Source organism: Desmodus rotundus, chromosome 6 (genome assembly GCF_022682495.2).
Source record: "Desmodus rotundus isolate HL8 chromosome 6, HLdesRot8A.1, whole genome shotgun sequence".
In the NCBI taxonomy this organism is placed as follows: Eukaryota; Metazoa; Chordata; class Mammalia; order Chiroptera; family Phyllostomidae; genus Desmodus; species Desmodus rotundus.
The window spans coordinates 58,265,850-58,290,794 of record NC_071392.1 but is presented as its reverse complement, the minus strand read 5'-3'; the positions used below and the strand labels follow the sequence as shown (position 1 = coordinate 58,290,794).

Here is a 24,945-nt window from a genome sequence, read left to right as displayed (position 1 = left end):
TTAGATGGAGCCTTGTATACACAGGAGGATGTCCTTAAGTTTCTTTCTACTCATGGTTTCTGACAACCTACCGTTTATTTTCTGTCTCCAAGCACACAGTCATTTTCATGTACTGATCTTCCTTTCGCTCTTCCAAAGTGGCAGACACAAGAGAAAGTTCCCCAAAGAGAGAAACCAGCCATGTGAGGCGAGAAATGCCACTGAATGCGGGGAAGCCAAACCGTTCTTCTTCCAGTGGGCCAGCTGTGGAGAATCACAAACACTCTGGGAACTGGGAAATAAAGAACTGAGAGCTGGAAAGCAGAGTAGCACGTACACGGGTATAGCACGGAGTAAACAGATGTGGCTGGGTAATTAGAGCAATACAATCTTGTCTTAATGTGCAAAATAACTAATAATACTAATGAAAACTCAGGTGCTTGAATATAAAATTCTGTCATAAAAGTGTCAATTTTTTCTTGTTTATTAAATTTAGTTTTGTTAGTATGATAACACATTTTATTGGAAATAGCAGTCAATCTACTCCATGGGATAATTAAAACATTTCAGGATTCTAAAATGTATGTGTGTATATACATAAACATATATATCCTCTTCGGTTAGTGATTTGAGGAAGTAAAAAGAGAAACCAACATATTTAGTTCCTCAAGCCTATGTTCCTAGAAATACCATATAACTATCTGTATACATCATAAAAAGGTAAAAGTTTCATGACAACTGTGAAGAATACTGTAATACCTATAACCTATGTCAGTATCAAGAAAATTGACAGTGTTGTCTTGTTAGTCTTCATTATTTCCCTAACAAGAGTATATTTAAGAGTATAAATGTGATAAATCTAGTTAAGAAACAGTTCCTCTTTTTCCCCAACCTAAATTATATACCTAACCTAGATTTAAAAGACTTTATACCTATTATATTGCTCAATAAAGCAAAGATTTCTTATAATTTTGATGCTGAATTAAACAATAATTATTAATATGTTTTTAAAAAGATAAGTTATAAATAAAAGCAAAATGACTTCTGCTCAAGGGAGTAGAGTAGGTAATTGTTATGCTGGCCTCCTCCCATGAACACATGAAAAGTACAACTCAATTACAGAACAACCATCATTGAGGACCACATAAAGACTAGCTGAACACAACTTCTATAACTGAGGATATAAAGAAAAAGCCACCTTGAGACTGGTAGGAGGGGCAGAGACATGGTATGAACAGGTCCCATATCCATATTGTAGCAGTTAAAAAATGGAAGGTGTATCTCAGCTGTGGAGAAGACCTGAGGAGCAAGATTCTCAGCCCCACACCAGGCTACCCAGACTAAGGCTCCAGAGCCAGAATAAAAGTCCCTAAAATTTCTGGCTCTAAAATCCCGTGGGGATGACAGCTGAGTAAAATAGAGGGCTGTTGCAGACCTACACACAAACTCACTTTCTTAAGCTCACTTGCTTTGAGCTCCAGCACTGGTGTAGCAGCTTGAAAAATGCCAGGGACATAAAGGGAGGAGCTGAATTAACTAACTTCAAGGTGAGGGCAGGAGAGTCAGGGGTTAGGGCAGCTATGTACAGGGACAGAAGTGCTGGCAGACACCATTGTTCCTTGGTTAAGCACTCCCCACACCCAGCCTGCACACTTGATACAATATCTAAACTATTCATTAATCTGCCTAACACCAATCACCCTTGCCTGGTGATTCCCTGAGTCCTGACCCAGCCAAATTACACTTCTGGCCTGACTTCTTCCAGCAGTTTTTCCAAACAAACTGGCTGTCTCAGCTCACATATGCATCTTCCTAAAAGATCTCTAAAGTTCAAAAATGCCAAACAAGTAGCATCTGGCCCCAGCAAGCCTGCCACTGCTTGCTAAGTAAGCTGCTTTAAGCAAGAAACTAGTGGAAGCTGGCATCAGTTCTCTACTTGGTCTCTTCCAGGTGCCTCCAAGCCAAGCACAGGTGGCAACATTCTACAGATCACCTTGTACCTCCTACCAGATAGCCCTGAACGGGACAGAGGCAGCAGCTGACCTTGGCTTGAACCAGAGTCCCTCCCAAAAGGTTTCAGAAACAAAATACCCAGTGGCCAGGTTCAGACTCAACCAGCTCCACAAATTCCAAACCTAAAGAACAGACTCAGCAGGCAGTAGAACCTTGCTAAAGCGAATTCCATTCTATGGGGTCAGTACTTGCACAACCGCTCATTTGCTATACTCACAGCCATTCCTCACAGCCATTCCTGTGGTCAACCGCTCCTTCCACTGACATCATAACAGCAAAGCTCAACTACGACATGAGGGCACATACAATCCACACAAAGGACACACTAGAGAACCTGACCAAGTGACCAGGAAAATTGCACCACTGGGCCCCCACAGGACATATACTACATAAGGCCATTTTGCCAAGACCAGGAAATGGACATCAACGTAACTCATAGAAACAAACACAGAAAGGCCACACAAATGAGGAGAGAAATATGTCCCAAATGGAAAAATCAGGACACAACTCCAGAAAAAGAACTTAAATGGAGACAGAAAATCTAACAGATGCAGAGTTCAAAACACTGGTTATAAGGATGTTCAACAAACTTAGGGGAAGAGTAGATAAGCTCAGTCAGAACTTCAACAAAGAGATAGTAAACATAAAAAGGAAGACTGAAAATATATAAAAACAAACCAGTCAATAATGAAGAATACAATAACTGAAATGAACACATTAGAGGGAATCAACAGTAGATTAAGAAGCAGAGGTTCAAATCAGAAATTAGGAAAACAAGATAGGACAAAACATTCAATTAGAACAGCAAACAAACAAAAAACCCACCCAAAATGAAATAAGGATGGATAAAGAGACCTTTACGACAACATCAAGTATACCAACATTTGCATCATAGAGCTACCAGAAAGTGAAGTGGCAAAAGACTGAAACCTACTTGAAGAAATAATTATAGAAAACTTTTCTAACTTGGTAAAGGAAATACACATACAACTTGAGGAAGCACAGAACGTCCCGAACAAGATTACTCTTAAAAGGCCCAGGTGTGGACAAATCATAAACAAAATGCCAAAAATTAAAGACAAAGAGAGAATCTTAAAAGTAGCAAGGAAGAAACAGTTAGTTACCTACAAGGGAGTTCCAATAAGGCTGTCAGCTAATTTCTCAACAGAAAATACATAGCAGAGAAGCGACTGTCACAAAAAAATCAAAGTGAAAAAAAGCGAAGACCTACAATACAGGTACTCTACCAAGGAAGGCTATAATATAGATTTGAAGGTGAGATAAAGAGTTTCCCAGACAAGATAATCATAAAAAGTTCATTGCTACAAAACCAGTATTAGAAAAAATATTAAAGGGACTTAAGTAGAAGGAAAAAATAGTGAAAATATAAGTAACAAAAATGGAAATAACTACATACCTATCAGTAATTACTTTAAATGTAAATGGATTAAATGCCACAGTCAAATATATAGGGTGGCAGGAGGGATGAGAAAACAAGACCCATATATTTGCTGCCTATAAGACACACACTTCAGATCAAAAGACACGCACAGACTGAAAGTAAAGGGATGGAAAAAGGTATTTCATGCAAATGGAATAAAAAAAGCTGAAGTAGCAATACTTAATATCAGACACAGCAGATAAAGTCTATAAATGAAGTCTACAACAAGAGACTAAGAAGGACATTTCATAATGATAAGAAGACCAATCCAAAAAAATAATATAACCCTTGTAAACACCTATGCACCCAGCAGAGAAGCACCTAAATATAAAAAGCAAATACTGATAGACATAAAGGGAAAGATAAGTGCTAATACAGTCATATAAGGGGAATTTAACACCCCAGTGACATCAATGGATAGATCATCCCGACAGAAAATAAATAAGGAAATACTGACCTTAAATGACACATTAAGCTATTAAATTTAATTGACATCTTCAGAGCATTTCACACCAAAGCAGTGGAATATATATTATTTTGAAGCAAACATGAAACAGTTTCAAGGATATACCAAATATTAGGCTATAGGGAACCTATCCACGTGGAATGTCAAATGTAGCCCAGCCCTATTGGAAAACAAATATGTGCGAGTCAGTATACAGGAAGCCAAACCCATGGATCAGCTTCCCCGTGGGAAACCAGGCCTGCATTATACCAAGGCTGCTTTGAGGCTTGCTCTTGCTAAAACTCCCTCACCCTGAGTTGGAGCAGCAAATGTTTACTGCATATCTTTAAAGTAACTTTTTGAAGTCTGTGCTAATTCTCCCAAGGGCAGAATGTAATCAGACCAATCACTCTTATTGTTTGTTCCCTTGCATTTGCAACATTTTTCCCTTGTTAATCTGTAAGAAGTAATCAGTACATCCTTTCCTTTGTTACCTGTAAAAAGTAATCACCTAAAGCAAACCTGAGCATAATGAATGAGAACCTTCTTTGATGTTTGCTATTAGAAAGCCAATAAAAGCCTACCAAGGCAAGGGTCGAGGTGCTCTCTCTCTCAGAGAGTGGCCATGCCATCCCTTTTTCTCCACAGGACTTCTCCGTCCATGTGAATTTGTTCGTTGCATCCACAACATATGGACTCTGCTGGACAGAGTCTTCATCATTAGGTCACAGAATAAGTACCAATAAATTTAAGAATGAAATCATATCAAGCATCTTTTCCCATTACAATGGTGTGAAACAAGAAATCAATTATAAGAAAAAACTAAAAACACACAAACACATAGAGGCTAAATAACATGCTAATGAATGGTTTAACAGCAACATCAAGGAAACAATAAAAAGATACCTTGAGACAAATAAAAATAAAAACACTAACCTAAAATACATGGGACAGAGCCAGAGTCCTTCTAAGAGAAAAACATAGAGTAATACAAGGCTATTTCAAAAAGCAAGAAGAATCTCAAGCAAACAATCTAACCTTACACCTAAGAAACTAAAAAAAAGAAGCAAACAAAGGCCAACGTGAACAGAAAAAAGGAAATAATAAAGACCAGAGCAGCAGTAAAAGAAATACAGTCTAAAAAAAAAAATACAAAAGATCAATGCCACCAAGAGGTGGTTCTTTAAATAGATTTTAAAAATTGATAAATCTTTAACAAACTCATCAAGGGAAAAAGAGAGAAAACCCAAATCAATAAAATTAGAAATGAAAAAAGTCAAGTGACAACTGACACCACAGAATTACAAGAGATTGTAAGAAAATTCTATGAAAAATTATATGCCAACAAATTAGACACTGCGGCAGAAATGGTTAAATTCATACAAACAATCATCCCAGACTGAATAAAGAAGAAACAGAGAGACTTCTGGTCATGAAGGCAGCATAGGCAGACATGGCTCACCCCTTCATACAACCACATCAAAATTACAACTGAAATACAGAACAACTATCACTCAGGATTGTCAGAAATCAAGTTGAATGGAAGTCTGACAACTGCAGAATTAAAGAAACCACATCCAGACTGGTAGGAGGGGCGCAGATGCAGAACGGGTTGGTCCTACACCCATGTGTGGTGGATACAAATTCAGGAGGGATATCTCGGGAGTGAGGATTCCCAGATCCACAGCAGGCACCCCATCCCAGGATTCCAGTACTAGGAAGTTAAGTCCCACAACTTCTGACTGCAAAAACCAGAGGAGATTGTGTCCGTGAAGAAACTTCTGGAGCCCAAGGAGTTCCTCTTCAAGAAACCACACATGGACTCACCTACTCAGACTCACTCCCTTGAGCTCAAGCACCGGGGTACCAACTGGATAGGTACTACTGGTATATAAGGAGAAACAAGTTATCTGGCGTTAGGGCAATCAGAGGCTATTGACCCTTTGCTAAACCCTCCCCAAACAAAGTCAATTGGATGGTGCCATATCTGAGACTCCATCAACCTGGCTAACACTGTTTGATCCATCTTGGAGATCCTAAGAGACTCTGCCCCACTCAAATTACATGCCTGCCCAAGCTGCTTTTCCATTTGAATGTCTGGTCTTGATTTGTGCTTCAAAACTTCCTAAATCCTATCAAACAAGTGACAAGTGGCTTTAGTGAGCACCAGACCTGGTACTAGCAGCAGCCAGATTAGATTCACAGCTTGGTTTGCTTGCAATGTCTAAGTTCAGCACAAGTAGCAGCCATTTCAGATTGCTTTATAGCTCAGGCAGTGGCCCCTGGCAAAACACAGGTGGGAACTGACTTGATCTGTACCACCTGGGAAAAACCAGGGCCAGTGCACCCAGTGGACAGCTACAGACCACATTGGAAAACCACCTTCCTGCTCTTGCAAAGCTAACCCTCCACGGAAGGTGAAGGTTGGTGATCTGTGGTCCCAGCCAATCCTTGTAAATGACTGTCCTGAGTAAATTCCTCCCATTCACCTGCCAACAGCAACCAAGGCTGAACTACAAGAGGAGGGTGTACTCAGCCCACACAAAGGGCACAACTTGAGTACCCAGCCTGAGTGATAAGGGAGGCTCTGCCACTGGACCCTACAGGAGACCTACTACATTAGACCACACTACCAAGACATGGAGTCAAAGCAGCTCTACCCAGTACACAAACACACACAGGGCGGCTGCAAAAACAAGGAAACAAAGAAACATGGCCCAAATGAAAGAACAGATCAAAACTCCAGAAAAAGAACTAAACAAAATGGAGATAGGCAATCTATAAGATGCAGAGTTCAAAACACTGGTCATAAGGATGCTCAAGGAACTTAAGGGAGGACCTCAGCAGCATAAAAAAGATCGAGTCAGAAATGAAGGATTCATTAATTTAAATAAAGAGCAACTTACAGGGAAGTAACAGTAGAGTGGATGAGGCCAAGAATCAAATCAATGACTTGGGACATAGGAACCAAAACAACCCATCAGAACAGCAAGATGAAAAAAAAAAAAAATCCAAAACCATGAGAACAGTATAAGCAGCCTCTGGGACAACTTCAGGAGGACCAACATTTGCATCATAGGGGTGCCAGAAGGAGAAGAAAAAGAGCAAGAAATTGAAAATCTATCTGAAAAAAGAGTGACAGAAAATTCTCTAATTTGGTGAAGAAAATAGACATGCAAGTCCAGGAAGCACAGAGAGCCCCAAACAAGATGGATGCAAGAAGGGCCACTCCAAGACACATCATAATTAAAATGCCAAAGGTTAAAGAAAGAGACAATCTTAAAAGCAGCAAGAGAAAAGAAGTTTGTTACCAGATGGTTGCCAGATGAGAGGGGGGTGCGGGAGAATGGATGTAGGGGTGAGGGGATTAAGTAGTACAAATTGGGGTCTTCTGGCCAAGATGGAGGTATAGATAGATACACTTTGCATCCTCTCACAACCAAAAGGAGGAAAACAAACTTGAAAACAAAAAATAACCAGAAATGCCAGAAAATTGACCTGTATGGAAGTCTGATAGTGAAAGAGTTAAAGAAAAAACATTCATTCAGACTGATAGGAGGGGCGGAGATGAGCAGCTGGGATAGAGAGGATTAGAGGCAAGGAGGCAGCTGGCAGGGCAGAAGGTCCCACATTTGCAGATAAATCAGGAGGAAAACTGGGCAGTGAGACAGACCACACAACCCAGGGATCCAGCACAGGGAAATAAAGCCTCAAAACCGCTGACTGAAAAAACCTGTGGGTGTTGCATTAGTGGGAGAAAACTCCCAGCCTCACAGGAGAGTTTGTTGGAGAGACCCACCAGGTCCTAGAACATACAGAAACCCGCTCTCCCAGGAATCAGCATGTGTAGAAATAGTCAATGAAATATTAGCAACCCAAATTCTCCCACATATTAGAAAGATCATAAACCTTGATCAAATGCGATATATTCCTGGGATGCAAGAATGCTTTGATATCTGCAAATCAATTAACATAATATGCCACATAAAAACAAAAGATAACAATCATTTAATACCACCAATAGATGCAAAAAAAGAATTTGACAAAATCCAGCATCCATTTATTACACACACTCTCAGCAAAGTGGGAATAGACAGAAAAATACCTCAGCATAATAAAGATCTCATATGGCAAGCCCACAGCTACCATCAGACTCAACAGTGAAAGTGTTTTTCTTAAGATTTGAAACAAGACAAGAATAACTACTTTCACCAATTTTATTCACCATAGTACTGCAGGTCCTAGTCATAGCAATCAGATAGGAAAAATAAATAAAGGTATGCAATTGGAAGGGAAGATGTTACACTCTCATTATTTGCAGATGGCATAATACTATATAAATACTCCACACACAAAAAAACTCTTAGATGGATCTGGAGAGCCTTATGCTAAGTGAAATAAGCCAGGTGGTGAAAGACAAATACCATATGATCTCACCTTTAAGTGGAACCTAATCAACAGAACAAAAAAGCAAGCAAAATATAACCAGAGACATTGAAATAAAGAACAAACTGACCAGAGGGGAGGGGGCAGAGGGATAATGGTGGAAAATATGGTAAGGGCCATCAAGGCATATGTACAAGGGGTATATGGACAAAGCCAAAGGGGGTAGGTTCAAGGGAGGGAGGTGGAGATGGGAGGGGTAGGGCGGCATGGTGGGGGGAAAATGGAGACAACTATACTTGAGTAACAATAAAACAATTATAAAAACACAGGTGGGAACGGAAATAAAAAATAATTAAAAAAAATAAATAGAACTGTTTAATTTGTACTGTACACAAATTTTACTGCACATGAAATGATCGCAGAACTTTCCAAAATTCAAGCAACTTTGAGATGTATACTGATGTAAATAAAAAGTACATAAAAGTGAAAAAATCTATTAGAACTCATAAGTGAATTTAGTAATTTACAGGATACAAAATTAACATTCACAAATTGATTACATCTTATATACCAATAAAAAACTATCAGAACAATCCAATTTATATTCAAAAACATTACATCTAAAAATACTATACCTAATTGAGTCCAAAAAATAATATACCTAGCAATAAATTTAACCAAAGGAAACTATAAGACATTGAGGAAACCGAAGACAGAAATAAATGCAAGCATGCATATACCATGCTCATGAATAGACAGAATTAACATCGTTCAATTGTCCGTATTACCCAAAGCAATTTACAAATTCAATGAAATCCCTATCAAAATACCACATTTTCCACAAATAATCCTAAAATTTACATGGAACCAAAAAGTACCCTGAATAGCCATGTAATCTTGAGAAAGAAAAATAAAAGTTGGAGGTATCATATATTATTTCATGTTCATGTATATGCTAATCCTACGAAGTATTTATTAGCATATGCATTAAATGAAATAATGCATGCCATATACTTAGCACAGTTCCTTGCATAGATTAATGAATATTAATATTATTATTATTTGTTGCCACAATTCTCATTACATTATTTTAAATGATTAAGACAGATTTTGAAATGAGGTTCCACTGTATATTCTGAAAACTCATGAAGAATTGGAAGGTTTTTCAATTTAACAATGCCAGGCCATCAATAGACATATTAAAAAAATGGCTATCAACAACTGAACCTAAGAAAAACAAAAACAAAAACTAAGCAAACAACTAGAACAGGAACAGAATCACAGAAATGGAGATCACGTGGAGGGTTATCAGTGAGGAGAGAGAGGGGAGAATGGGGAAAAAAGGTACAGGGAATAAGAAGCATAATTGGTAGGCACAAAATAGATAGGGGTGGTTTAGAATAGTATAGGAAATAGAGAAGCCAAATACCTTTTATGTACAACCAATGGACATAAACTAAAGGGAGGGGAATGTTAGAGGGAGGGGGGTGCAGGATGGAGGGGGATAAAGGGAAGAAAAAAAACTGGACAACTGTAATAGCATAATCAATAAAATATACTTAAAAAAAGAAAAAAAATGGACTATCATCAGTAAATCAACAAACAACAACTGCTGGCAAGAATGTGGAGAAAGGAGAACTGTAGTGCACTGTCAGTGAGAATGCAGACAGGTGTAGCCACTGTGGAAATCAGTATGGAGTTTCCTCTAAAAATTAAAAATGAAATTGCCTTTTGACCCAGCAATCCCACTTCTGGGAATATATCCTAAAAATCCTGAAAAACCAACTGAAAAGAAAATAAGCAGCCCTATGTTCACTGCAACAATATTTATAATAATAGCCAAGATGTGGAAACAGCCCAAGTGCCCATCAGTATATGAGTGGATAAAAAAATGTGGTACATTTTCACAATTGAATACTACTTGGCTGTAAAGAGGAAATCTTTCCTTTTGGGACAGCATAGATGAACCTGGAGATTATTATGCTAAGTGAAATAAGCCAGTCAGAGAAATACAAATACTAGATGATTTCACTTATATGTGGAAATCTAATGAGAAAAATAAACTGACAAAACAAAATAGAAATAGCCATGGACACATGGAACAGACTGACAGCTGTCAGAGGGAAGAGGGTTTGGGGGTGTTGAAGAAATAACGTGAAGGGATTAAAAAACTACACATATAACATATATATATATAAATGTATATATACACAGCACATAGACACAGACAACAGTGAGGTGATAGAGGAAAGGGGATGTGGATGTGGTAGGCAGAGCGCAAAGAAGGGATAAATGAGAACAGAGACTTTGCTTTGGGTAATGGGCACATGATGCAGTGTGCACACAATGTTTTTTGAGTTGTACAATTGAAACCTGTATGGTTTTGTGAGCCAATGTCACCCCAATAAATGAAACAAGAAAATAAATAAAAATTAAAAAATAACATATAAAGTGGACCCAAAAAACCCAGAATTTATTTATAAAAAATTGTGTGTTTATTCTTACATGTTTAAACTTCAGTCACCTTCAAAGTGTTCTCCATTTGATGCAATACACCTATCGGAGACATTTTTCTCCACTGCTCAAATCAGTTTTTGAACTCATCGATTTTAATGCCTTTAGTGCTTCTAGAAGCACTTAATGCCTTTAGAAGCCTTTAGTGCTTCTGTCGTTTTTTGTTTCACCTCTCCCACATCGGCAAAATGTTTCCCTTTGAGGACTTTTTCTCATCCAGGGAAACAAAAAAAGTCACTTGGGACAAGATACGGTAAATAGGGAGGGTGGGGCATGGGAGTTATGCAGGTTTTGTTCAAAAACTGATGAACACTCAGTGCAGTGTGGGCAGGTGTGCTAGTAAATCACCCTTCATGAAATGGGCAAACACATTGAAAGAGTCTTCAAAAAAATTCACTGAAGGTGAACACAGTCTCTCACAACAATGCCAGCTGGTACACTGATACAGATGGGTTCCTAGAACACTCACCTAGCATGGGAAGCCTGTACTACAAGAGGCCCACCTTCAGTAAGATAAATCCGCTTTTTGGGGGGGGTTCCTCCTTTATATGACACAAAAAGTGTTTTTTTCATGAAAGTATACATAGTTTTCTAAACAGAGACAAATCAACTGAGATGACATACATTTACATTGTTGCCAATCTCTTTAGTGTCTAACAAGAAAAAGGTCTGGGTTCCTATATATAGTACTCTATCAATCATTTATGTAATATTATCATGGCTAATGTATATGGATAAAATCTGATTTCACACAGATATGTAATGGAGAAATGGGAAAAAATACAATATCAGGGTTTCAATTCTTTAATGAAACCCTCAGGAAGGTAGCCAGATAAGGAGTCATCCACAGGTGACTTCAAGAGTAGGAGGCTCCAGGATGCTCATTTCCTATTATTAATGGAGGTGCTGAAAGAATTACCAATATAAACTAAATAGCCAAAGATATGGTAGATCAAATATTTTGGCCACAGTCAATGTCCTTGCAATTTGTGGAAGGAAAAGAAGACTAGCACATTCCATTTGCTCCATGAAGAGAGGTATGTTCTACTCTCCAAGAACCTTCCCCTCTATCCTTCTGAGAAAGAGGTTTCAACTTACTGTTGAAAAATAATCTCCAGCTTGTTAGTATTTCATGAGGGAAAATTCTACTTAGCACATGGGAACAGTGGCATAACTATGCTTAAGATTTCTAATACCTTTTTTCCCAGGTCCCACTCAGCAATTAAATCTCATTTGAATAAAGAAAGAAAAATGTATTTTGATTGTTTGTAGATGCATGACAAATTAAACTGGCCCTCAATCAGAGTCTTTAGTAAAAATAAATCAAAGCTCACGTCCTAGAGAGCTGGGAAACAAGCTGGCTGGCATCCTGGACTCACCAGTTACACATGACCTGTGATCCCACCTAAAACTGACCTGTAAAGAGAAGAGACCCTTTCAGCAGGTCTTTCCCGGCAACTTCTTTTTTCAGGAATGCAAACTCTTCCATCAAGAGTTCAATATGTTCCTCATGCAAGACTTTCCCTGTCAACACAAAAGTGGAATAAAAATCTAGTCATGAGCAATTGTGTATAGCTGTGCACCCAGAGTGTAAATCTGTTTTCCTCCAGCATAGGACCTACAGATTTTGAAACTATTCTGTAGACTACTACAGTCTTATATACCCCAGCTGTAGGTAGTGCCAATTCTAAAATTACAACACGTATAAAAATCTAAGAAAGCGAGATAATATCCACCTGCCTCAAAGGCAATATGAGACTAGGCAAATATCTGAGACAGCTGATTGTTCCAGACAGAAGAGAATAGTGCAGCATAAAAATCTAAGACACAAAAAGAAGAAAAGGGATTATCGAGATTAAAGGAAATGAGCTAAAATTATACTTTTGAACAAATTGGAAGAACCAGATGACTTTCTAAATTATTCAGGTTGGAGGGAAGATAAAACCTTAATAATCATAACAAACATTTTGAATTCTAAAGGAAAGCTGTTTAAAATTTTTTTGCTCTAGTGGCCTTTTCATTTCTAAGCTAGACATTTCATAAAATACCCAAGATATTTTGGTATTAACTGCAAAGTGTGTTTATGATTTACACTTTCACTGACCCAAATGCAAATCTGGGTCACTGGAAGATACTTGTGGAACATCAGCTTTTGCTTAATCCAGACTCACAGAAAATACTGCAGAATGTGTTAGGCTTGATTTGCATCTCACTGAGTGAGCAGGAATATCTTCTGAGACTCCAGCGAATTCAATGTGTGGGAGAGTAAGATCCCTCCCAACCACTCCCTAATCCGTAAGTAATGCAAACAAAGCTTCTTACAATAAGTGTAATTTCTCTTCTGTGGGTGACTGTCCATATGTGCATGTATATGAGGGGACATTGGGCATCTGTGTAGTTAAACTATGTTTCAGAGTATGTTGTGTTCTCTCTAGCATCATTTCTACATTTCCATTTCTGTATTTCCATGTCCATGGAAATCCATATCCATATCCATGGTCATTAAGGAAATTTTATATCTTTCAACTACATCTTTCTTTTTCTTTCATTCACTCAATTCTCTATTGTGATAAATGTGGCAACCACGTATACACATATATACACAAATGCACACACGTGCACATATATTCATATACATATATTCCCAGATCACTTCACTGAAAGGATTTAGAAGCAAAAACCTTAAAAAGTAAAAGCAATGAGCACACCTAGCTTACAATCTTTTCTTAAAATTTATTGTTCTTGGAGAGACAGAGAAACATTGATCCATTGTTCTACTTATTTATGCATCCATTGGTTGATTCCTTTTTTTAACTTGTCATTGGTTGATTCTTGTATGTGCCCCGCCTGGGTATCAAACCCGCAACTTTGGCATATAAGGACAATGCTTTAACCAACTGAGCTGTGTGGCCAGGGCTTGCATACAAATCCTGGCATCAAAATACCATTTACTTCACTGTTGGTGCAAATGTACATTTATGCAGCCACTGAAAAAAACAGTATGGAGGTTCCTCAGAAAACTAAAGATAGAACTACTACATGATTAAGCTATTCTACTTCTGGGTATTTATCTGAAGGAAAAACATTAACTTCAAAAAATATATGCAACCCTATGTTCACTGCAGCATTATTTACAATAGCCAAGACATGGAAAGAATCTAAGTGTCCAATGATGGATGAATGGATGAAGAAAATGTGATCATATATACATATATGCATATGTATATATGAATATTATTTGACCATGACAAGAAAACCTTACCATTTGAGACAATATGGACCTTGAGTACATTATCCTGAGTCAAATTAGAGAAGAAAAAAATACCATATGACTTCACTTATATGTGGAATCTAAAACCAAAGGAACCACTACCACCACCACCATACCACCACAAAAAAAAACCCCAAACCCCCCTAACAGGTACAGGGAAGGGATTGGTGGTTGCCAGAGGTGGGAGGTAACAGTTGAGCAAAGTAGGTAAAGTTGACCACAAAGTACAAATTTCCAGTTATAAAATAAATAAATTTAGGAATGTAATGTACAGCATCGTGACTATAATCATTATTTACCTATATATCTGAAAGTTGCTAAGAGTAAATCTTAAGTTTCATAGGAGAAAAATTGTAATTATGTGTAGTAATGGATATTACCTAGACTTATTGTTTTGATTACTTTAATATATATACAAATATCAAATAACTATGGTGTATACCTGAAGCTAATATGTTATATGTCAATTATATCTCAAATTTTTAAAATACTGATTAAAAATGCCTTCACCACTAAATGAACTACAGCTCTGTGAAGAAAGTCTAATTATAGGGCTGAGGCAGAAAAAGTATACAATGAACTTAAACCATTTTATGTAAGAAAGAAAAGAATTGCTCAAATAATAACAGAAATATAACAAAATGAGACAAGAGGTAGTGTGAAGAGATCCCCATTGACCAAATATGAAAAATTGAATATCAAAATAATGAAAAAGGATTATAAAAGGAAGCCATGAATCCATACTAATATGAATACATAATCAGAAAGTGTAATAAATAATATTTACCAAGTTTCAAACTACCTGCCCACAAAATAATAATTAATTATGAAGGGGGAAATTAGCTTCATTGGAGTAGCCTACCAAACACCACCTTAATCAAACAGTATCATTAGTAATGAACAAATTGAAATTCAATAGCACCTGATAGGATGCACTGCAAAGAACACAAGACCACTTCTACGATATTCTTATAAAAGATGCATATCCCAAATACAATAATGAAGAAACAACAGGCAAACTCAAAGTTACGAACATTATAAAAGTAACATGACAACTGAAGACTATATGTGATTCTAAACTAAATCATTTTGCTATAAATAGCATTAGGAAAACTGGGAAATTTTAAAGGAGGTCCAATGATTAGATTGTTGGAACCAGGAACCACGCTGCCTGGTTTCAGAGGCTGTAACCCCCCATGGTTAAGGCTGAGTCAGAGTTGGAACCATAAGCCACTAAGGAGACAAAGCTTATCTCCCTGGCAGGGGTGCCACCTCTGCCCACTTCACCCTGCTTGGCCCTGAGCTTGACCAGTTAGCCAATGACGGGTAAGATTCCTCAAGGCAGGGATGACCTAAGACAGGCATGGTCACGAAAAAGGCCCACAGGGAAGGACTCAGGGGTCTATAGAAAAAGGGGGTGATGGACCCTCCCCCCACTAAGCTTTGACATAGCCTGAGTCCTCATTCTGTCTGCAAGAAGTCTCCTAATCTCTTGGCTGCCTTACTTCCCTTGCCTGACTTAAGCCTGAAGCAATAACAGAGGGCAGTGCAGTCCTGTGCTGGGAGGGGCGGATTCCCTGGGGAATCAGGCCTAACAAAAATACATACATTCCTGTGAAACTTACTTAATTTGTACCCTCAGTTTAAAAGATAAGGGTCCAGACCTGAGTCTGGCGCCTAAAGTTTTATAGCCCTCTAACTAATTGGCTGTAACTCAGAATAAGCCCTCAAAGTTCTCTGTAAATCATGTATTGTTTAACCCTTACTGGCTGACAATGATTGATGAGCTTTATCTGTATTCCTATGTGAATGAATCTAATAAAAGCCCATAGAGGGAAAGGCTCTGGGCCCTTCTCCTTTGAGAGATCGGCCACCTCTCCTCCCCAAGCAGATCATGTCTTGGTAGACTTATTCTTCATCCATGGCACACTGGGGGGCTGCGTTAAAGCCCCCCGACAGATTGTAGTGTGTATCTGCGTATTTCCCTAGTTTTTCATTTTTTTAAGTTGAGGAATAACTGAATAATATAATTGTAAATATTGAAAGTATATAACATTGATTTGTATTTCATATACAGTGTGAAATGATTATGAAAATCAAGATACTTAACACATCCATCCATCGTCTTACAGTCAACATTTTATGTGTGTGTAATGAGAATGTTTAATATCTATTCCCAGCAACTTGAAACTATACCATATTATTAAATATAGTTACCATTATGACATTGCATCTTCAGAACTTATAATGGAAAATTTGTACCCTTTTTCTTACACCACCCTAGTTTCCCTTGCTTCCAGCCCCAGGCAACTACTGTTCTGATTTCTGTTTCTATAAAATCTCGGGGGGGTTATTATCTTTTTAGATTCCACATGCAAGTGAAACTCTACAATGTCTTTCTCTGGCTTTATTCACTTAGCATAACATACTCCAAGTTCATCCATGTTGCAGCAAATGGAAGAATTTCCTTCTTTTTCGTGGCTGAATAATATCTATTTTGCACAGGGAGATTCCACATGCAAGTGAAACTATACAATGTCTTTCTCTGGCTTTATTCACTTAGCATAACATACTCCCAAGTTCATCCATGTTGTAGCAAATGGAAGAATTTCCTTCCTTTTCGTGGCTGAATAATATCTATTTGTACAGGGTGAGGCAAATGTAGGTTTACAATTGTGAGTAGGTGAAACAGTTTATTCCATTATTATTTACTAATCGAGTAAATAATTTTGTATTTTTTTTGCCATATGAACTACTGTAAATGTACTTTTGCCCCACCCTGTATATATGAGGTCTGTCTGGAAAAAGTCCAGCCATTGTTAATATAACAAGAACGGTTTGTGTAGCATCGACATAACCTGGTAGCCAAGGAGAGTGGACTGGAATGCTTAAGCATGTACAATGACGACTTCAATGTACTAGTCAGTGGGGGTGGCAGATGCCATTTAGTGAGCATATGTACTGTGTGGCCATCACATTCAAATTGACTGAGCAAGTAGAGCAACAAATTTGCATCAAATTTTGCTTTAAGCCTGAACATTCCTCCACGAAAACTATTCAGATGATTCAGAAGGCCACAGCTATGGGCAACTGGTGATTGGCAACTTAATCATTACCATGTGCCTGCTCATGCATCATGCCTCGTGCAGAATTTTCTGGTGAAACACCAAATCACCCAGGTGACTCAAACCCCCTACAGCCCAGATTTGGCACCCTGCAACTTCTGGCTTTTACCAAAACTAAAATCACATTTGAAAGGGAAGAGGTTTTTGGACCATCGATGAGATTCAGGAATATATGACAGGGCAGCTGATGGTGATTAGAACTTTGTCAGGTTCCAAGGTATCTACTTTGAAGGGGACTGAAGTGTCTTTGTCCTATATACAATGTTTCTTGTATCTTCTATAAATGTCTCTATTTTTCATATTACATGGCTCAGTACTTTGAAAAGACCTCATACATATGTCACATTATTTTTTATCCTTTCATCCACGGAAGGACATTTAGGTTGTTTCCATTTCTTGGTTATTGTGTGAACAATACTATAATGAACACAGAGTGAATCTCTCTTCAATATACTGATGTCAGTTCCACTGGATATATACTCAGGTGTGGGATTGCTGGATCATATGGTAGTTCTGTTTTTAATATTTTGAAGACGCACCATATTCTTTCTCATAGTGGCTGCATCAATTTACATTTCCACAAACAGTACACCAGGGTTGCCTTTCCTTCACATCCTTGCCAACTCTTGTTATTTTCTTGATGATAGCCATACAGATGTGAGGTGATATCTCATTTTGATTTTGATTATATTTATGTGATGATTAGTAATGTTGAGCACTTTTTAATGTATCTGTTGGCCATCTGTATATCTTCTATGGAAATATGTGCATTCTTCTTCTGCCCATTTTCCAATGTGATTATTTGCTTTTGCTATTTAAGAGTTCCGTATATTTTAGATATTAACTCCTTATACAGGGTGTGTATGTGTATACATATATGTGTGTGTGTGTGTATGTATATATATATACTTGCTACATGTATATTTATACATACATTTTTCCTATTCTGTAGGTTGCCAATTCAATTCGTTGTTTCCTTTGCTGTGCACAAGCTCTTTCAGTTAATATAAACCTATTTGTTTACTTTAGCTTTCATTGCCTGTGCACTCTGGGTCTTATCCAATAAATCATTGCCAAAACCAATGTCAAGGACTCAGGTATTCGTCCCTGTTTTATTCTAGGAGTTTCAGTTTCAGGAAAGTCTTTTTTATGGCTTCATTTGTCTATGATACATATCGAGGTAATTTTTTGTAACTGGTGTTAGAGTACAGGTCCAGGTTTATTTTTCTGCATGTGAATATACAGTTTTCCCAACAACACTGATTAAAGAGACTATCCTTTCTCTATTGGGTGTTCTTGGTGTCCTATGGAAAAAATAAAGGCGTTTATGTCTGGGTTCTCTATTCTGTTCCACAGCTGTTTGCCTGTTCTTGTGTAAACACCCATACTGTTCTGATAACTATAGCTTTGTAGTATAGGTTGGAATCAGGAAGTGTGATGCCTACACTTTGTTTTTTTTCCTGCTCTCTGTATTTCTTTTGCTATTTTGGGTCATTTGTGGTTTTATATAAATTTCAGAAGTTTCTTTTTCTATTTCTGTGAAAAATGCCATTGGGATTTTGACAGGGGTTGCACTAAATCTGTAGATTGCTTTGGACAGTATGGTGATTTTAACAGTATCAATTCTTCCAAACCAAGAACATGGGATATATTTCCAATATTTGTGTCTTCTTGATTGATTTCATCATTTCATCAATGTCTTAAAAGAGTTTCCAGTGTACGGGTCTTTCACCTTTCTCATTAAATTTATTCCTGTTATTTTTTTGTTTTGGGTGATACTGTAAATGGGATTTATTTTTTAATTTCTTTCACATATGATTGTTAGTGTACCAAAATGCAACTGATTTCTCTATGTTGATTTTATATTCTACGACTTTACTGAATATAACAGCTTTCGGTGGAGTCTTTAAGGTATTACATGTATAAGATCCTATCATCTACAAACATAATCGATTTTAATTTTTCCATTCTTATATGGATATCTTTTATTTCTTTTGCTTGCCTAATTACTCTAGCTTTGGCTTCTAGTATTATGTTAAAAAGGATATAGTGTTGAAAGTGGGCATCTTGTCTTGACTTGAATCTTAAGAGGAAAAGCACTAGTCAACTAAATGAGTCAATGCTGGGTATGTTTTCAATGCTATTCTGGATAAATATGTCTGAACAGTTGTGGTTCTCAGAAATTCTCTCTTTTTTAAAGATAAGATGCTCATGCCTATAATTCTACCCCCTACCAAATGAGTCAGTGCAACAATGTAATTCTATGTTCTGACAACAGGATAAATACAACATAAATACATTTTCAATTTCTTAAGTATCTTAAGATTTTTCTTCTTTTCTTTTTTATATCAAACACTTAAACATTTTTAGGGATTTTTTTTTTTCAAATTATGTGTAGCTTTTAAAAATTTGCTTCTGTCCTGGCTGGCGTGGCTCAGTGGACTGAGTGCCAGCCTGTGAACCAATAGGTCACTGGTTGGATTCCCAGTCAGGATACACGCCTAGGTTGTGGGCCAGGTCCCCAGTTGGGGGTGTGTGAGAGGCAACCACACATTTATATTTCCCTCCCTCTTTTATCCCTCCATTCCCCTCTCTCTAAAAATAAGTAAAATCTTAAAAAAAAAATTTGATTCTGTTTTTGTTTGGAGGGATTATGCTGTGTGTGCAAATTGTCACACTTAATTATTTAATGAGCTCTTTTATTTCATATTACTAAAGGAAATTATGCTTATTACAGAAAACTTTAAAATACAGAAAAATACAAAGTAAAATCACCCAAACTGCCACTACCAAGAAATAGCCAGTATGAGACAAATTGTCTATACATCTGTATTTAAATAACATCTTATAGTTTTGTAATCTGCATTTTGAATTTAGCCATGCAAAATATGCCTTTTCTTATGACAATAACAATCTTCATGATTTTTAGAGCCTGCAGTGTATCCCACCACATGAATAAACAATATTAACCATTAACCATTTTCTTAGTATTAAGTACCAATTTGTTTATTTCTTCCTATTGAAATGTGGCATGAACACTTCTTTACAAAAGTTTTAAAAATATTTCTGTAAAGAGTTTACAAAAATATTAACTTTTTAATGTCTTTTGATACATATTTTATATGTATTACAAAATCGCCAAATTGCTAAGTTAATAATGTTGCATGAAGAGCTTTCTAATTACCGTGTATTGGCATTCCACTTGAGGTCAAATTCTACCTGCTCAACTTTGATTGCCCTTACTGTTCTAAATTTATTTTAGTTTTTAATTTATTTATTAAAAAAAGACACAAAATTTACCATATGAACCATATGGTAAGTCCAATAGTGTTAACTAAATTCACACTGTTATAATACACAAGATCTCTAGTAATCTTTCACCTTGCAAAACTAATTTTATACCTACTGAACAATATTCCCCATATTCCCCTTCTGCCAGACCATAGCAATCACTATTCTAGTTCCTTTTACTGTGAATTTGACTGAACTAGATACATGATTTCTTTCTTTCTGGCTGGCTTATCTCACTTATCATAATGTCAAGGTTCTTCCATGTTGTAGTTTGTAACAAGATTTCCTTAAGACAATATTCCATTATACATATACACACATACACGTCATTTTCTTTATGCATCTCTCAATGAACATTTGAGTTTCTACCATCTATTAACTATTGTAAATTATGTATGACAAAAATGGGTGTGCAAATATCCCTTTCAGAGCCTTTGAGCTCTTTTCAATTTATACCCTGAAGTGGGATTGCAGGATCATATGGTAATCCTATTCGCAATTTCTTCAGAAACCTCTGTAATTTTTCCCATAGAGGCTGCACTATTTTTTATTTCCACCAATACTGCAAAAGGCTCCAATTTGTCCAATTCTTCACACTTATTATTTTTGGTTTTTTAACTTAAAATAAGACCACCCTAATAGAGGGATGAAGATATATTGTGGTTTTGACTTGCATTTCTCTGATCATTAGTGATACTGAGCATTTTTCCATATGCTTATAGACCATTTACATCTTGTTTGGAGAGATGTCTATACAGGTCCTCTGCACATTTTGTAGTCATGTAAGAGTTCTTAACATATTCTGGATATTAACCCCTTATCAGATATGTAATTTACAAATATATTCCCCCATTCAGTATGTTGCCTTTTCACTATGTTGACTGTCCCCTTTTGCTGTGATTTTTTTTCTTTTTCGACTGCAAAATCCCCTTATCTATTTTTGCTTTTGCTTCCTGTGCTTTTGATGTGACATCCAAATAATCATTGGCATGCCAATGTCCAGAAACTCTTTACCTCTGAGCTCTTTACAGTTTTAGGTTTTTCATTGATCCACTTAGTACATTTTAAAATTAATATGATATAAATTAAGGTCACACAATCTTTTTGCATGTCTATTTGTTTCCTTTGGTATGAATTTTAAGGTTACTTCTGGTCAAGGAACAATGAATTTGCCTCTGGCTGAAGTTTGTCATCATTAACACATTAGCACCCTCAAGTCTCGTTACAAAATATAAAACTTTCCAAAAGTGTATTATACCTAGGACTTTATATTAGCTACATATGGTACCCAAACAGGTTTGCCAAATTACTGGCAAACATTCATGTAAAAATTTTTTTAAAACTTTTACCTTAACTTATTGGGGTAATATTGGCTAATAAGATTAACATGAGTTTCAAGTGTACATGATCATTATATTGCATTGTGTGCCCAACAACCTAAGTCAGCTCTCTTTCTACCACCACATATTTCACCCACATTACCATTTAATACTCCAACTCACCTTCCCTCTAGTAATGACCATACTGTTGTCTTTGTCAAAGTGTTTTATTTTTTAACCATTTGCTGCTCTCAGTTTTATATCCAAAAGATGACTAAAATTATATGGTTCTTTTAAAATTGTTATTGTATTTTTTTCCACTACCATTTAGTCCCCTTATACACCATTCCCCCTAGCAATCACCACACTCTTGTCCATGAGTCCTTTTCCCCCTTAGCTCAATCCTTCCAAACCCTAACCTCCCCAGCCCACTAGCTGTCATCATCCCCTCATCTAGATCCTATTCTCCTTTTTCCTTGTGACTTCAGTTTGTTCATTAGATTCCACATATAAGTGAAATCATATGGGATTTGTCTTTCTCTGACTGGTACTTCACTTAGCATAATGTTCTCCAAGTCCAACCATACTATAGCAAAAGGTAAAACTGTTTATCATTTCTACAGCCAAGTATTATTCCATTGTGTAAATGTTCCCTAGTGGTTTTATCTACTCTCTATTCATGGACACTTGGGCTGCTTCCATAAGTTGGCAATAGTAAATAACAATGCAAGAACATTTGAGTACTTATGTTCTTTCAAATTAGCATTTTGGATACATATGGATATATTTCCAGAAGTGGGATCACTGGGTTAAAGGGCAGATCCATTTTTTTTTAGATATATCGATACTACTTTCCATAGTCCCTGCACCAATCTTCATTCCCAACACAAGTGCAAAAGGGTTCCACTTTCGCCACATCCTCACCAGCATGTTTGTTGATTTACTGATAGCCATTCTGACAGGTATAAGACGGTATTGTTGATGTTGAAGACCTTTTCCTATGTGTATGGGCCATGTATCTGATGGTTAATGAAGTTGATCACCTTTTCATATGTGTATGGGCTATCTAATTGTTCTTCTTGAAGATGTGTCTATGGAGGACCTTGCCTATTTTTCAATTTCTTTTTTTATTGTCCTTCAATTACAGTTGTCTACATTTATCCTTCATAATTCCCCCAGACCCAAGCCAATCCCACCTCCTTCCCTTGCTTCCATCCTCCCCCTTGGTTTGGTCCATGTGTCCTTTATTGTAGTTCCTGAAAACCCTTCTACCCACTGTCAAAGCCCACTCCACTTTGGCTATTGATGGATTATTCTTCATTTCAATATCTTGGGTTATACTTTGTTTTTCTCTTTTGCTCATTATGTTCCACTTAAAGGTGACATTATATGGTATTCCTCCCTCACCACCTGGCTTATTTCACTTCGCATAAAGCTTTCCAGTTCAGTCCATGCTGTTGCAAAAGGTAGGGGCTCCTTCTTTCTCTCTGCTGCATAGAATTCCATTGTGTAAATGTACCATGGTTTTTTGATCCACTCATTTACTGATGGGCATTTAGGTTGCTTCCAGCACTTGGTTATTGTAAATTGTAGTGCTATGAACACTGGGGTGCAAAGGTTCTTTTTGATTGGTGTTTCAGGGTTCTTAGGGAATAATCCCAGCAGTGGAAAGGCTGGGTTAAAAGTCAGTTACATTTTTAGTTTTCTGAGGAAATTCCATACCGTTTTCCACAGTGGTTGCACCAGTCTGCATTCCCACTAACAGTGCACTAGGGTTCCCTTTTCTCCACATCCTCTCCAACAATTATTTGTTCACTTGTTTGTGATGGCCATTCTGAACAGTGTAAATTGGTATCTCATTGTGATTTTATTTTGCATCTCTCTGATGGCTAGTGATGCTGAGCATCCTTTCATATGTCTCTGGGCCTGCTGTATGTCCTCCTTGGAGAAGTGTCTGTTCAAGTCCTTTGCCCATTTTTTACTTGGGTTTTTTGTCCTCCTTGAGTGGAGTTGGGTGAGTTCTTTATATATTTTGGTGTTCCAAACCTTTTCTGAGGTATCATTGGCAAATGTTTTCCCATATAGTTGGTTCTCCTTTCATTTTAATGCTGTTTTTTTTAAGCCATGCAGAAGCTTTTTAATTTGATGAGGTCCGATTTATTTATTCATTCCTCTATGTCCCTTGCTTTACGGGATGTATCAGTGAAGATGTTGCTGCGTGGAATGTCTTCAGATGTTACAGCCGATGTTTTCCTCTAGGACTTTTACGGTGTTATGACTTATATTTAAGTATTTTATCCAACATGAATTTATTTTGTGTATGGTGTAAGTTGGTGATTGAGTTTCATTTTTTTGCATGTGTCCAGATCTTCAAACACCATTTGTTGAAGAGACTCTTTTTACTCCATTTTATGCTTCTTCCCCTTTGTCAAATATTAATTGACCATAGAGACTTAGGTTTATTTCTGGGCTCTCTGTTCTGCTCCACCAATCTATGTGTCTGTTCTTATATCACTACCGGGCTGCTTTGATTACAGTGGCCTTGTGATACAGTTTGATATCAGGTATCGTGATCCCTCCTGCTTTGTTCTTCTTTCTCAAAATTGCTACACCTACTCAGGGTCCTTTATGGTCCCATATAAATTTCTGAAATGTTTGTTTTTCATCTGTGAAATATGTCATTGGTACTTTAATAGTGATTGTATTGAATCTAAAAATCGCTTTGGGTAGTATGGTCCTTTTGATGATGTTAATTCCTCAAATCCATGACCATGGCACAAGCTTTCATTTGTTTGTGTCTTCCTTCATTTCTTTCTTCAGTGTTGTGTAGTTTTCTGAGTACAGGTCTTTTACCTCCTTGGTTAGGTTTATTCCTAGGTACTATATTTTTCTTGTTGTTATATCAAATTGGAACTCTTTTCCTGATCTAATTATATTTCATTGTCGGTGTACAAAAAAGCTTTTTATTTCTGAGTATTGACTTTGTATTCCGCTGCTTTGCCAAATTCATTTATTAGGTCGAGTACTTTTTGGTGGAGTCTATAGTATTTTCTATATACACTATCATGACATGTGCAAACAATGGCAGTTTTACTTCCTCCTTTCCAATTTGGATGCCCTTTACTTCTTTTTCTTGCCTAATTGCTGTGGCTACAACTTAC

The 24,945-nt window shown here is 37.1% G+C and overlaps 1 protein-coding gene across 3 annotated transcripts in view; it reads right to left on the bottom strand.

The window, feature by feature from the left end:
* BLVRA (biliverdin reductase A) overlaps positions 1-24,945 on the bottom strand; it is a 144,012-nt gene that overhangs the window by 5,122 nt on the left and 113,945 nt on the right. For 2 of the 3 annotated variants that reach the window (XM_053926451.1, XM_024558214.3), the window contains 2 exons: positions 12,195-12,302; positions 72-243 (listed from right to left, as the gene is read on the bottom strand). In XM_053926451.1, the coding sequence (XP_053782426.1) occupies positions 72-243; positions 12,195-12,302 (280 nt within the window). The remainder of the gene's footprint in view (positions 1-71; positions 244-12,194; positions 12,303-24,945) is intronic. The other variant, XM_053926452.1, reaches the window with a different exon arrangement.